Genomic DNA, 14865 nt, shown 5'->3' on the forward strand with positions numbered 1-14865 from the left:
TGGAGATTTGAGTAATATTTTTGAAATGTTACCTCAAAATTTACTGGTGATTAGTCCTAATTGAGGTCATTTTAGGAGATACTGAAGCGTTTATATACTCCCTATCAGGGAGTTAAGAGAGAAACACAAGTAGATAAATTTATTTCTGGTTAACCTGGAGGTTATCATTATGCTAATAAAGGGCAGAGATAATTTAAGAAATCAAAAGATCCAATATAAAATCAAAGGCTTTATTGTCTGGTTATCAGCCTCAATTCTAACTGATTTGAAAATAAATTAAAAAAAAATTCTCTCCCTAGAAGGTAAAACGTGGCACCATAATCTGATGAAACCCCCCTTATGAATCCCACACAAAACAAACATGGACTGCAGCTAGAAGACAGGACTAAGGCACCATGCTCCAGGCAGATGGGCTGCTTGGAGTTCCTTTCCCCATGTCCATTTTCAGAGTGTTTTTGATCTCCTACCAAATATTGCCTAGACAATGTGAAGGACTTTGAAAGCAGCCACAGCCTGTTTTTCCCTTTCGTGTCTGTTCTGCAGTATTTCCAGCAGTGAGATTTCAGGAAAACTTTCTTCCTTCCCACCATATGTTGAATGTTTCTTTTTCTTTGCTGCTTGATCAGTCAGATTTGATGATTTAGGTTTGGGGATGGTCTTAGCGTATTCTAAAGCCTAAAAGCATAAAGATAAAACTTTATTGAAAATGGTAACTGAGTCCCAGATTCCTACAATCAAAGCCAGTCTTGGAAATGTTTATAATATAAATGGAGATGCTTGCTATAATATGGGTGGAAGATGGAAACAATGCAATACACAGTTTAAACAAAATAAAACTGAATTTCCCTCAAGTGTTTGAAAATAGGTTTCTCATGTGTGTAACCTACTTAAGTTTCTGACAGTCTTATTAAAACTTAAACTTCTATTAGGGAGATATTAACACATCTTTTTACCCAAAGAGGACTCTGTTTAACTTGAGACTGAAGACATCACTGTGGTTGATGGAAAACTGAACCTCTTATATCACACTAACTTCTTGTTCCTAGGCTCTGGGAACTCTAGAAAGAGAGGTTGATTTTTTCCTTTTCTTTAGTATGTCTATAGAAACATAGATGATGAAAAGCCAGTCTTTTTTTGAGTGATGTCAGTTCTTACAGGCATTATGATAAAAATGGGACCAGTAGGGCTGGGGAGGTAGCACACTGGCAGGGTGCTTGCCTGGCATGTGTGAGGTCCTGCACCAATAAAACAAAACAAGACAAAACCAAAAACCAAACACAAAAAACCCCACTAAATATGATTTCCCAATCTGCCTTTATATGAGTTTTATATTTTAGTAAGAATTTATTGATACCTGAAATGAGAATGGATAGTGTATTTAGGTCCTAGAAGGGGAAAAAACCATCTAAAATGTAGGAAAGAAATGCAGACTTCTCAGTGTGTGTAGGTGAAATCTATATAGGAATTTCTAATTACAGATTTGTTGCCTTAAGTGCTTTGTAAAAATATAACGGAGTGGAGAAACAGAAAAAGTAGCATCAAGGAAACTCAGCTGAGAGGGTTGAAGTCTTCAAGGTCTGAAGAAGAACGGCAATAAACAGAACATAGGATGGGCTGTGAAGGACACATGACATTCACATTCCTGAAGACACGAAAGGATCGCTTATCCCTCATGCAACAGTCTTATGTCCTTACCCGGTTTGGACAGAGACTTGCACTGCAGAGTACATACTTTGTTCACTGACTCTTGGCTAGATGACAGCTGAGAGGAAGAACATTCTGTGTTTCTTGAAGTCATTTTTTTTTGCTACAGAAATCTACATTTTACTATATATTATAATCCCAATGAGAAATTGCAGGGGAATGAATTTGAGAGGAAAAATGAAGGACTTTTCTTTGACATGAACAGCAAGAAGACACTAATTTCCTTCCAATTTATTTAATGACAGAGAATGAAACTGATAGTCAATCAGGATTGCTAGTTTCTACTAAAAAATCATTTCATTACTTTTTTTTTATGTGTTATAACTTAAAATACTATAGGTGGAAGAAAAGATGTGGAGACAATGACTTTTGGGAAAATAAAAGCTAACCATGTACCATCGTGCAAGTATGAGTGTGTGTGTGTGTGACAGTGTATGAGTGTGACTGTGTGTGAATGTGTGACTGTGTGTGTGACTGTGACTGTGCGAGTGTATGAATGTGTGAGTGTGTGTGTGTGACTGTGTGACAGTGTGTGACTGTGTGAATGTGTGACTGTGTGAGTGTGTGAATGTGTGAGTGTGTGAATTTGTGAGTGTGACTGTGTGTGTGACTGTGACTGTGCAAGGGTATGAATGTGTGAGTGTGTGACTGTGTGTGTGACTGTGTGACAGTGTGTGTGACTGTGTGAATGTGTGACTGTGTGTGTGACTGTGTGTGTGTGAATGTGTGTGAGTTGTACATGTGTGAGTGTTGCTATTACATCAGTATCTGTGGGTAATGGTGCAGGAATGGCAGCTGCTGAAACATCTGTGTTCCAAATACTCAAGGAATCTTTTTGAAGTTAAGAGGTAACAAGTTTCTTTTTAATTCAGATTTTGTAAGAAAATAAATGCCTTGATGAGAACATCTTACCTTTTGCCGAGGGGCAGCTGATTTAGTTTCAGGTTTTGCTGTTTGTGATTTGGACAGGACGGACAGAGCCTTCATGTTGTACTCCTTAACTTGTTCTGCATATTCCTTTTGCTGTGCTAGCCTTTGCATCTATTCAGAGAAACAAAGCTATGATGAATCCCAGGTCCGGCTAGCTCTCTCTGCCCTCGTTTTAAAGTGACACTAGTTGTAGTGAGTTGGGCATATTAAATCAGTACCGCATGTAAGGTGACAACAGTGAACTCATTAATGTTTCTTCCAGAGAGGGTCCTCTGTGATAAGGAACGTCACTGCCATAGTACAGCTGGCATTCCCTCAATGTGACTAAATCCCATTCTGCTCTTTCTTTGTTACATTTACCCAGTTTATTTTTATCTGTGATTCCAACTTTGAACTATACTCTCTTTTTATGCCTGAGTGTGACTGTAGTTAAAAGATATTAAATGAAGACCTCCTTTCACTAGAGAAAGTGAAAAAGTGGATGAACTTCTCAGGGGTTGGGAAACTCATTCCCTAAGTGTCTTCTCTGTAGCCACTTCAAAGTTTTCAAGACAACTCTACCAGGAAAGACCAACAACCACATAACACACACATCCCTTTTCATATTCACGTGCTCCCCTCTTTGGCGCAGACTTTTAAATCTAATGAAAGGCAGGTGCATAAAATAACACTGGCCTTGTGTATTTTCACTTTATAGTAGAGAGAGTGTCTGCGTCTCTATTCTGTTACTAATTCTGTTTCTTAAGAGTCTCTATTGAGTGGGAGGCATTTGCTTGCACTGGGGCTTGATGCTGGGGAGCATTTTGATACAGTTTTGCTAAAGGATGGATGGACCGTGTCAAGGTTGAAAACATGACATATACATCTCACTCACTTTGTCTCTGATGGACTCAAAGTCGGGTCCCAGGCCTCCAAGCTTCACGTCTCTTTTCTGGTAACCTTTCAGCTTGGAAGTCTAAAAATACAACCACAGGAATAGCTTCTTTTAAGGACTTGTGTCCCCTCAAGCAATGTAGGTGCATAAGGAAAGAAGGAAGATGCCCAGAAGCTCATGAAGAGGTTGGAGAATGGGTGCATTTACTAAAGTTCTTCCTTTTTTTTGTGGGACTGACGTTTGAATTTAGGGTTTTGTCCTTGCAAAGTAGGCACTCTATTTCTTGAGCCACACCTTCAGTCCATTTTACTCTGGTTATATTGGAGATGGGGTCTCACAAACTATTTGCCCAGGTTGGCCTTGAACTTCAATCCTTCTGATCTCAGCCTCCCACCATTGTTCCATTTTAATGGCAGTTATTGATAATAGTCTATTTGGTACTTTGTAGGTGGTTAGCTAACATCTTTTGACTTTTTCACTTCTGCAATAAAATAAATTGAAATTCTGAAAGTTATAAATAAAAATTTGAGCTAGAAATGTGTTAACTTCATTCATTATTAATGTTTTAGGTTTTTTTTTTTTTTTGTGGTACTAGGGTTTGCCATTAGGGCCTTGCCATTGATAGGCAGGCACTCAAATACTTAAGCCACACCCCATCTCTTTTTGCTTTGCTTATTTTTTGGATAGAGTCTTGTGTGTATGCCTGGGCTGGCCTGGACCTTGATCCTCCTATTTAGGCTTCCTGAGCTTCCTGTATGACAGGCATGTGCCACCATGCCCAGCTTTCATTGGTTGCGATGGGGTCTCACGAACATTTTGCCCAGCCTGGCCTCAAGCCTCAATCCACCCAATATTCACCTCCTGAGTAACTAAGATTGCAGGCATGAAGTACTGAACCCAGCTTAATGTTTTAATTAATTAAATAATTTGGTGGTACTGGTGTTTGACCTCAGGGACTTATGCTTGCTAGGCAGGTGCTCTACCACTTGGGCCATGTCCCCAACCTGTTATTAATGTTTTTGACATAACATATACATTACCATTTTGCCACTGCTGCTGTTTCTCTGATGTGTAATAAATGACTTCCCTAGAAAAGGCAATCAGAAAAAGCACATTGCAGTTGAGTGCCAGTGGCTCACACCTGTAATCCTAGCTACTCAGGAGACAAAGGATCAAGTTTTGAAGCCAACCTGGGCAAATAGTTTGTGAGAACCCATCTTGGAAAAAAAAAAAAAAACCATCACAAGAAAGGCTGATGGAGTGGCTTAAGGTGTAGGCTCTGAGTTCAAGCTCTAGTCCTGCAAAAAGAAAAGAAAAAAAGCATGTTGCTTCAGAAAGAATATTGAGATTACACTAATTGTCCTTTAGAGACGCTACAGGAGAGAAGTGAAGATAGCAACAAAAAGAGATAAATTTAAGCAAAAAGACAAAACCAACCAAATTAAAAAAAAAAAAAAAACCAAAAAACCTAACTGCACTCTATTCATAGTACTCAAAAGAAAGTTAGCACTTCAGAATCTTGACAAGACCCACTGAGACACCCACTTTGTCCAGTCAGTGTGATTTTGGATGTTTCAAAGGGCACACAGCGCTTTACACTGTGACTCTCATTAGTACTGCACATTTGAGAGGACAGAGCAACAGTGAGGCAGTTGATTAGATCACACACTTAAGCCGAGATAAGCGGGAAAACCCTAATGCGCTACTGATCAGAGGCTAGATGAAGACATTCCCCCAACTGCAGCTTTCAGCAATAAAGTTTAGGCTTGGGAAAACCAAATCCTTTTATCTTTCAACTTCTGAATTAATTTGGCTCCCTTTTCTAGGAAGGGCATAGCAAAGACAATTCTAATGAAGTAGTTTGGATGTCAGTAATCACCTTAGGGCACATTTAAGTTTATGCCTGAGTGAAGAAAGAAAATAGCCATACTACAGAGGTACCTGTGGTGTACTAATTGTGTATGACTCTACCTGTCTGTATGTCAATGTCAAGGCAGTTTTTGTTTTGTTTTGTTGTTAGTACTGGGGATTGAACTGAAGGCTTTGCTCTTACTAGGCAAGTGCCCTACCACTTAAACTATGCCTCTAGCCCTTTTGTTTGTATTTTGCTTTTGAAATAGATTCTCCCTAACTTTGCTCAGACTGAGCTTAAACTCATCACCTCCAGAGTAGCAGGGATTACAGATATGTACCACCATGCCTGTCTCAAGGCACAGTATTTTCATAATTTTTGAAAGTTCCTGTTAATTATTATGTTAAGCTTTAAAGATAGACCATATATGTGGTGAGCCTTTTTCTATGACAGAATTTGGCCAAGATAGCTGGTAGGGTGGCTCAAGTGGTAAGACTGCCTGGCCAGCAAAAGTAAGGTCCTGAGTGCTGCTAAAAGAAAAAAAAAATTAAAAATAACTGTTCTATAATTAATAGAATTTGGCCAATATAGTCTGGATGAAAGAGAACATTTCATCATATTAGATGTATTTACTCCATATAACCTACAATCTTAAGAATGAACTTACATTCACACATTGAAGCCATTATAAGAATGTGTCCTGCTCCCAGCATTCTACTGACTACCAAGACATTAGTCCGGTTGACTTCTCCATTGCCACCTCCCACTGTAGAAGTTCAAAAGCTAAATACAGTCATCCCTTGTTACCTACGGGGCCTTGGGTACCTAGGACACCCTTGAGGATTCCAAAATCTGCAGACGCTTTAGGTCTCTTGTAGAAAATGGTGCAGTGTTTGCATATGACCACAGAGCCTGTGCACAGCACCCAGTATGCTTTCAACAAATCATGTCTTGATTATTCATGATGCCTAACACAATGGAAATACTATGTAAGTATTGTTCTGTTTAGGGAATAATGACAAGAGAAAAAAGTTCTGTATGTGTTCAGTACAGATGCAGTTTTTTTTTTATTTAACTCCAAAAAGAAATACATGAAAGAGAAAAAAAATGAAAGAAAAAGAGAGTATTTTCAACCCATGGTTGATTGACTCTGCAGATGCAGAAAATCATGGCTATGGAGGACCCACTGTTCTCACCCCACCGTCCCAGACTCCCCAGCAATGAGCTCCAGCCTAAGAGGTGCTAAGTGAAAATCTGCTGAGTGGAGGGGGTGTCTTGCAAAGCTTTTATTCAGGCTGGTAGGGCTTCTCCTTTTCCCTTTTCTCTTTCCTGGGAAGTAGACGTGACTCCTAGAGCTGGAGCAGCCATCTTGCAACCAGGAAAGAAATAAGACAATCACTCAAATCTTGGTTCTCATGTTTGGAGCTGTGGAAATGCCAGTACCAGCAACAACCTGCCTGTGGATGAATTGGATGAAAGAAGGGTGAACCCATATATTTGAAATTGCTGGTCAGTCTGTTACATGCTGTGGAAAGCAATATTTCCAACATTTCAGTGTTTGCGTGTCATAATTTAAAAGGAAAAGGTAATGCGGCCACATAGGTAGTACTTCTGCACCATAAGGATTCTAAGTTCTCTGAACAGAATTTGCTCCATTACGATGTTGAACATTTATGGCCAGAGTACTTCAGAGCATCTAATTCTAAGAAGTGAGGGAAGATAAGATTCTAATTTAAGGAAATCTTTGGACTAAAATCATAAAAATATAACATTAAAATAGAAGAAACACTACTCACTGAAGGACATTTCTAAATCATAACTCTCTTTTATGAAAACAGAAGTTATTATAAGCAAAACCACTGTGACTGCTTCTGGTTCATTGTATCTGTCTGTTCATATTTTTATAAGATTATTTAAACACTACAAATTATTTTTTCCCTAAGAATTTTATATTCTTTCTTATCACTAAGTGGTTTTCAAAAATTTGATTTTTAAGGCATGACATTTTATTGTCTAGTTATAGCTAAATTATTGAGCTATTTTTTTTTAAGTTGAACATTCAAGATGCCCTGGGGGAAGGCATTGTTTGTGGGTGACTGATTATTTCTTTGAGATAAATATAAGGACAGTTATTGAGACCAAATGAACATCTAAGGCCATCAATTAGCATTTCTGTTAGCAATAAGATTGCCTTTTGTCCACATCTTGGTCACATTGGATCTTATCACATTTAAGAACCTCTAGCAATTTTTAATAGGTACATGTACTCAGATAACCTATATTTGCAATGACAAATTTGCTCTTCTCACATGTGTCATTAGTATCATTGCTTTGTAATCACTGAATTACTATCTACTTGCCAGAGTAAACCAATAATGAAAAGGAAGAGAAAAAAAACCCCTCACTCATATCCAAGTCAAAATCCAATTGTCCAAAGATGATGAGAAAGAAGCGATCAGTGCCCAGACATCTCATCCTTGGCCTGAAGCAGCTTAACTTTTAATGACCCCACCGACTCACAAAAGACACACTGGGAAGCATGAACAATTGCTCATTGGTCCCTGGCCACAGTTATTGCCATTACCTACAATAAACATCTTAGAACAGAAAAAGAGAGCCAAAGCATCCAGCCTTACATGTGACATGAAGGGAGAACGTGTGGCCCGAAGGGGCCATCCCCAAGGCTCCTGATCCCTTTATAGGATGAGCTGTCTGTGGCAAAGCGACATTTCTCAAAGGATCGTGGTGGCTCCTAACGGAGTTTGTTCTGGATGACTGGCAATGAAAATTTGGATTTGCTTAAGTTTGGCGCAAGTAATCTCGAACTGCTTCTTAGCACCATGATTCTGTTTGATCTCCATCCATCTAAAGTCTTTTCAGCAGCGTTACTGAGATATAATTCCCACACCACAGAATTCACTCACTTGAAATTGTACAATTCAGTGTTTTTTAAGGTAGTCACTGAGTTGTATAAACATCACCACAATCCAATTTCATTATGTTTCATCTCCCTTAAAGAAACTCCAGACCCATTAGTACTCACCCCCTCCCCCCTCCACCTCCAGCTCAAGGCAACCACTAATCTACTTTCTGTCCCTTCAAAAGTCATTTATAGTAAAACAGTATCCAGAATTTACTATGATTTACCTTGCTTTGACTTTTATAAGACTAAAGGATCACAGTAGCAAAATGCCAAAATAATAATAATAATAATAATGGTAATCTATCAACACAGATAGTCCTATTAATTTTCTGAACACAAGGAGATCAACATGGAACAAAATGGAAAATATAGACATGGTCTGGATGGTCTCTGCTTGCGTCCACTGCTAGTCTTTGAACAAGACACACACAGTGATGTCCACTTCCTCTGGCACAATTAGATGGTGGTTAACACCGGACCAGCTGGCGTTCAGAGTTAACAAATGACACAGGACTTTCTGCTTTTCTTTTTCTTTTTCTTTTGCAATACTGGGATTTAAATTCAGGGCCTACACTTTAAGCCACTCTACCAGTCCTTTTTTGTGATAGTTTTTTTTCAAGACAGGGTCTTGTGAACTATATTGGCTTCGAACCTCGATCCTCCTGAGCTCTGCGTTCTAAGTAGCTAGGATTAAGGAGGGAGCCATCAGTGCCCAGCTGGCACAAGACTTTCTCGATGGAAGTTTTCTATCAGGAATGAATCCCAATTCTTCTCAAGCCAGATGGGTGATTTTTTTTTGTTGTTGTTGCAAACTTGGAACAGAGTGTCCCTGAATTGAAATGACACAGACTGTTCTGTGAGAACTTGTTTCAACTCTGTCGCACCCCATTGTAGGGGACACTGCAGAGCTATTCTTGGAAAATTCCCTGAATGTATGTGAGAAAGTTACCAAAACAAAACAAAACAAAACAAAAAAACCAACAAAAAACCAGACCAAAAAACAATGTGTCAAATGCTGAGGAACAGTGAGTGGAGGAAATTTGCTCTGTGGTTACTAAACTTAATCCAAACAAAGCTCTTCTTAGAAGCAATCAGGTGGCCTTTGACAACAAACACACGAAGTAATTACTGAGCCCAACCCTTAGCTGTCAGAGAACTCTACTATACGTTATTTTGTGCTGGGTTGTGAGACCACAAGTGTATGTGTATGCTGTTTGTCATCCCTTGTACTATGTTAATCTCTTACGGACTGTCATCTGCGTTTAATGACGGGACAATGCCTGATACTTGTAAATCAGTCACAACAGCGCTGCCAGATGAGGAAAGGGGCCTGGGTTTATGATCTTCACAAATCCTCAAATTTTTAATGTGATTCCGTGGAAACCACAAGATTTGATGTGACTAGCAAATGGACACGACCTGGATAATGACTCCCTCTGTCTGGGGCCCCAGCTACCTGCTGTCCTATACAAATAGCTCATTACTAAGTCACTTTAGCTTTTGGAACAGCTTAAGGGACAAAGAGTGCTTCTGTGTATTTGTCAGCTGTAGACTGAAGGTGTTGACTGAGCAAATGGATGCCTATGATTGTAACATTCCTGACAGGAAGGGAGGGATTTTCCCAGTTGGGAATAGGGTTTGGGAGGCAGGAACTGGAAATTCTCCTTCCTATTCCCTCTCCTCCCATATGCTTAGATTTCTGGTGAAACACACTTTCCCCAGGGTACTTTTCTCAGTAGAATGTGAATTTAAATTAACTAAGAGAAGGAAAATGAAACTAAATGTTTAATTCCTAGGGAATGAGCTACAGTTTTAATACATTGTTTCACTTAATTCTATACCGTGTCTACAAAAGGAGAGAGTAATTCTGCTCCTGCATATAAGGAATTAGGAGCTCTGGTAAATGAGTAACTTGACCAAGATAGATAGATAACAGGTGAAGGAGCTGAGGTGAGAATTTAGGAAGGACTGAGTCCATGACTTCCCCCAAACCCTGCAAACTGAGTTTGAAAGTCTGCGTTTTCAACAATGGTCCAAAGTTGTCAAGAATTAACAGGAAAACTTCTCTTCTGAGGGAGTGTATTTGAGCTACTTTTTAGGCCCAGACGATCTGTAAGCTCTGGAGTGAACAGCCCGTTTTCACGTTGAGAAGCGTTGGTTCCAAAGCTGTGATTACATTTTCCCCATGGAAATAGTAATAAGTATGATGTTTGGCTTCCTAGCGTGATCTACAAAACTTCCGTATGAAACACTTGGACACATCACTAACAGTACCTGAGAACCTACTACTATGTAAGGATGAGTCTATGGGAACCGTGATTCCAGAAACATGTCTCCTTATTTACAGCAGAACTGGGGGTTCTCTCAGCTCCAAGCTGTGAGTAGTTGTTTTCCTGCCTGGGCAGGGATTGGGGACCCCAGCAAAATAAAGGACAGGAGGGAATGGAGTTAGATAAAGAGCCTTCTAATTGGGGGACTATGTGAAGGAGGCACTCCAGGCTGTGAGCAAGCTGGAGACCTGGGGCCTACAGGAACTGGCTGGGTCACTTCTCAGCCCCCAGCCACCTTCCTTTCCTTGTCTGTAATGTGACTGCTACCCATTCTTGTCCGGCTTCCCCTTTTTCTCTTTGAGACCATCCCCTTTCCTTTTTGTTCCAGGGACCCACATGGAGGTCCATACATTTCATAATCCTGTAACTTCCTGCTACATTCTGCATCTGCCCTGCACACCATAGCCACAGTGACCTTTCTAAGATACAAATCTGAGCATGTTTAAAATTCCTCTACTGGTCCCACTCTGGCATACAGAATGAAGTCCTCTAAGTCTTGCTCCCAGCCACCTCTATGGGAGACTCACATGTCTCCACAGCCAGTGCCTCCCAGTCACAGCAAAGTGAAGGACTTGTCCCACCCAGAATGCACCAGGCTATCCCAGCCCCAGAAGCTCAGCTCCATTGGTGTCTGGCCTGCAGTACTCCGCAGTCTTTTTTCTATGCCAGAATGCGACTGTCCTCTAAGGCTCAGCTCAGAAATCTCTCTTGAAGTTTGCTGGATCCCCAGGGCAGGACATGTGTCCTCCTTTGTGCTCTCTATGATAACTCTTTTTTTTTTTTTGTCTGCAGCATTGTACTGAAGCCATTTAAATGTCTGTCTCCCCCAGGTCCACGTGACTGTAAGCTTCTTCTGGTAAGAGTTGTGGTTATTCCATCTTTACCTCTCAGCCCCATCACTGTGCTTAGCAGCAATTCAACTATTAAATAACGAATCGAACTAAGGAATGATCTGCTTAACTCCCCCCAGTTGGAAGGAATTAAGGTAGTTTTCATGGGAACTTGAGTTAGTTGATCTTGATTGAGATTAAGCTTCAAAAGGGAGCCTGAGCCCCTTCATTCACGTTCCCCAACCCAAGGTCCTCACCACAGTCAACCTGATGACCACGACATGCCCTTGAACCTGCAGAATTGTGAGTTAAATAAACCTCCCTTGGAGGAAGGTGAGGGAGATAAGAAGAAAAAAGAGGGGTGAATTTGATAAATGTACACTATATGCATATACGGAAATATCACAATGAAACTCCTTTGTACAATTAATATATGCCAATAAAAAAGTCAAAAAGCAAAATAACAAACACCTCTTTTCTTTATAAAGTAGCTTGCCTCAGTCAGGTATTTCATGATAGTAATGAAAAACAAACTGATTCATTATTTGACACTAGAAGTAAGTGATCTTTCCTAGGGGGCTCCTATTGCTTTTAATAATAGAGGAATACAACAGATCATGAAAAGATTTAGTGCACAAAGGTGCCAGTGGTAGTGAATCTACAGACAGAGAACTCAGTAAAGATCAGTGAACATTTCAGAGGAAAGCTCAGTCATTGGCTGCAGAAGCTGAGGTGAGGTGAGGGCAAGAGGAATTCTCAGGTAGCAGGAACTACTGGAGGATGACTGGGAAGGCCCAGGGGCTGTCACTCACCAACCCTACTACTCTTCTCAGACAGAGAATGTGCATGGGGACCGAAATGTGGGAGGGACATTGAAGCTGGGGCAAACAGGAGAGCTCTTACTGCCTCTGCACCTGCACAGCCATCCTTGAGATGACTTGAAAAGGAGGTGGAAATGGGTGTCCCAGGCAGCAAAAAAGAAAGGGAAGGAAACCCCAGGGAGCAGCAGAGGCTAGAGCAAAGGCATTCCAGGGACCTTGGGCCACCCAGTCATTGGCAGCAGCTTGCCAATGACTGTCCCTATTCCAGGGACAAAAATCCATGTCAAGCTGTATGCTCAAAATTAAAAAGTTACTTGATTAAAAACAGTGCTTTTATTTACCTTAATGCTGCTTCTTTTCCTATGCTTTTTCCCCTTTTCCAGTTGAAACAGATAGCCTTCAGAATTGCTATGACTGAGTTTCACTTGGTTTCTATGGCTTCTCTCCGAGCTGAGCTGGGATTCGCTTTTGACTCTGGACAAGATGGGGGGGAATGTGACGCTGGATGAGGAGCCCTCGCAGGGCTGCACCTCGGCCAGCTGCACCAAGGCCTGCTGGTGCTGCTCCATTATCTGCAGGAGCCGGGAATCCGGGGAGGCTCTAGTGGGCTCGCTGTCCAAAGAAGAATGGAATTTCCTTTGGAAAAAATGCACAAATTTGTTAATAAAACTTGAATACATAGGCCTCTAGCATCCAAATCTTTATGATCCATTAACTTAATGTATTTATCACTTCCCAAATCAAATTAATGACCTTCATCGTAACTCTTTCATGAATACATTACCGTATCTTTAAATCCTTTTCTTTTTTCTTTAGGACATTCTAACTCTTTTTTAGAACTTTTACTTTGCATCTTCAGAATAGAGAAAAAAAAAAAAAAGCCAAAGACCTTCTTACTACAAAACATGTAGAAAATGTTAGATTAAATTAAACAAACATTCTTTAAACACATAGTTGAATTTTTAGAAGAGGCAGGGACTCTCCAAGGTGAAAATCAAAATGGAGCTAAAGGCAAAGCAGACTCCAGATTAGCTGTAGTGAGGGCTTTCTTTGTGAGATTTTTGGATCTAAAGACTTGAGTTTTCCGTTAGCAGTGGTACAGGGTAGGCAGTATCTTGGCCTCACCTGAGGCAGAGAATCAGAACTGAGGTCCTTGACTAAAGACTATCATCTTTGAAGGGTTACATCCTCAGTGAATTAGTGGATTATAAAACCACCAGCCCTAAGAAACAACAAAGCAAGTCTCTCTTGGCCTGGACTCTGAGTAGGAAAAAGAAACAAACAAACAAATCTGTGAATTTCCATGTGACAATATTTGTGGTTTAAATTTACTTTATTCACATAATTGTGGAAATTAACATTAAAGTGGTCCTGGAGGAGGGATGTTTCTGTAGAATGGCAGAAGCAAATATAAAATTTCTCTGGAGGGATACACTTCAGTCACGCCTGCCTAAATAAGGTGGCTAAACTAAGTCTAGAATCCCAAATCCTAGCACATTCAAAGAAATCTCCCAAGGATAAGATTCAACAGAAATACACGCACATATACAAGCAGCAGTCGTAGATGTTCAAGAACATCAGGTGACAGAATACTAGACGGTATTCATAACGTATGTATAACATGATTAAGGATACAAAAAGGAGTCAAAGTTCTAAGAAATATATTAACAATATTTTTAAAAGAGAATAAGTTTTTAATCACAAAGCTTCTGTTCATCAAAAGAAATGGTCTCTAAACTGAAGAGAACACCCACAGAGTGGGAGAAAATATTTGTCAGCTATACATCAGACAAAGGACTGATAACCAGAATATATAGGGAACTTAAAAAACTAAATTCTCCCAAAACTAATGAACCAATAAAGAAATGGGCAAGTGAACTAAACAGAACTTTCTCAAAAGAAGAAATTCAAATGGCCAAAAAACACATGAAAAAATGCTCACTATCCCTAGCAATAAAGGAAATGCAAATTAAAACCACGCTAAGATTCCACAATTAAATAGAAATTGTAACCATGAAAAACACCACTGCTAGATTTAAAAACTCACTGGACTCATTAAAGAGCATATTGGACCTAGCTGAAGAAAGTCATTGCACTAGCAAAGTTTTCTGAGGAAGGTTCCCAGAAAGAACAAGATGTAAAATAAGAAACAGAGTGTAAAAGGCACAAAGTGCAGAATAAGAGAAATTAATACATGTCTGGTTCTTGGAAAACAAAACACAGAAAATTTGGTAGACATAATATTAAAAGGGAAAATGGGTAACAATTTGCATAATTATGAAAAATGAATCCTCAGACTCGGGGATCACAGAAGAGTCTCAAATAGAACTAAAAATTTATACCTATAAATATATATCACAGTGAAATGTCTAAACCCCAGAATCAAAGGAAGATTTAAAAACTATCAAAAGATTTATTTTAAACTAAAAACAAAAGGAATGATAATTATATTGACAAAAGACTTTTCAAACCAACACAGAAGCCAGAAGCCGGAAAAATAATGTCTTTAGAGATGAATCCTTTACCAAGTTAATTATAATTCAAGACAGAGAATAAGGGGAAGGAATTTTCAATAAATTTCAGAGACCCACACTTGCTGGA

The 14865-nt window shown here is 39.7% G+C and overlaps 1 protein-coding gene across 3 annotated transcripts in view; it reads right to left on the reverse strand.

Annotated features, from left to right (window-relative positions):
• Window positions 1-216: 216 nt before the first annotated feature.
• Jhy (junctional cadherin complex regulator) overlaps window positions 217-14865 on the reverse strand; it is a 64061-nt gene continuing 49412 nt past the window's right edge. For 2 of the 3 annotated variants that reach the window (XM_074066516.1, XM_020182390.2), the window contains 4 exons: window positions 12606-12900; window positions 3509-3589; window positions 2617-2745; window positions 217-675 (listed from right to left, as the gene is read on the reverse strand). In XM_074066516.1, coding sequence (XP_073922617.1) covers window positions 478-675; window positions 2617-2745; window positions 3509-3589; window positions 12606-12900 — 703 coding nt within the window. In that variant the 3' untranslated portion in view covers window positions 217-477. The remainder of the gene's footprint in view (window positions 676-2616; window positions 2746-3508; window positions 3590-12605; window positions 12901-14865) is intronic. The other variant, XM_074066515.1, reaches the window with a different exon arrangement.

The sequence above is a fragment of the Castor canadensis genome, chromosome 2 (genome assembly GCF_047511655.1).
Source record: "Castor canadensis chromosome 2, mCasCan1.hap1v2, whole genome shotgun sequence".
NCBI classification, from domain to species: domain Eukaryota; kingdom Metazoa; phylum Chordata; class Mammalia; order Rodentia; family Castoridae; genus Castor; species Castor canadensis.